The 606-nt window shown below is 53.8% G+C and overlaps 1 protein-coding gene across 2 annotated transcripts in view; it reads right to left on the bottom strand.

Annotated features, from left to right (window-relative positions):
* chodl (chondrolectin) overlaps positions 1-600 on the bottom strand; it is a 6,718-nt gene extending 6,118 nt beyond the window's left edge. The window contains exon 1 of one of the 2 annotated variants that reach the window (XM_014033650.1): positions 107-600. Coding sequence is in view for 1 of the 2 variants with exons in the window: in XM_014033649.1 (XP_013889103.1) it covers positions 107-113 (7 nt within the window). In the remaining variant the exon portion in view is untranslated. The remainder of the gene's footprint in view (positions 1-106) is intronic. The other variant, XM_014033649.1, reaches the window with a different exon arrangement.
* Between the last annotated feature and the right edge of the window lie 6 nt (positions 601-606).

Genomic DNA, 606 nt, shown 5'->3' with positions numbered 1-606 from the left:
GTGTGTGTGTGTGTGTGTGTGTGTGTGTGTGTGTGTGTGTGTGTTCCATATGAACATTAATAACAGAAGTTTTCTGATGTCAAACAGGAAACAGAACCGGACTCACCGCTCATCACTCGACCCGTGTTCAGCCCCACCATCACCATGAAGACCCCCATCATCAGCATGGCCGCACACCGACCCATCATCTTCAGTAAGAGGTTTGATTGGCAGCAGAGTTTCAGAATAAAAGCCTGCAGCCATCAGCGTCCTGCTCTCGTGCTGCTGCTCTTCATTCTGATCTGAACCCCGAGGAGGAGGAGGACGGTTTGTCTGTCTCCTCCCCCAGGATCGATCTGAGCCCAGCTGCACCCACCCCTCCTTCATTAGACCCTGGGGGGCCACCCCCACCCCCCACTGCCTAATTCACTTAGAAAAGCCTGCAGCTGATTGGCTCCTGCAGGTCAGCTGATCAATAACTGAGCGTTTACAACACTTCCTGTTCATCTGTCATTATTCACACAGAGGGGCCACGTGCACGCTCCTACTGCCATTACACAGAGGGGCCACGTGCACGCTCCTACTGCCATTACACAGAGGGGCCACGTGCACGCTCCTACTGCCATT

The sequence above is a fragment of the Austrofundulus limnaeus genome, unplaced genomic scaffold (assembly GCF_001266775.1).
Source record: "Austrofundulus limnaeus strain Quisiro unplaced genomic scaffold, Austrofundulus_limnaeus-1.0 Scaffold1797, whole genome shotgun sequence".
In the NCBI taxonomy this organism is placed as follows: domain Eukaryota; kingdom Metazoa; phylum Chordata; class Actinopteri; order Cyprinodontiformes; family Rivulidae; genus Austrofundulus; species Austrofundulus limnaeus.
Note: the sequence above shows the minus strand (reverse complement) of the source record. Positions and strands in the feature narration are given on the sequence as shown.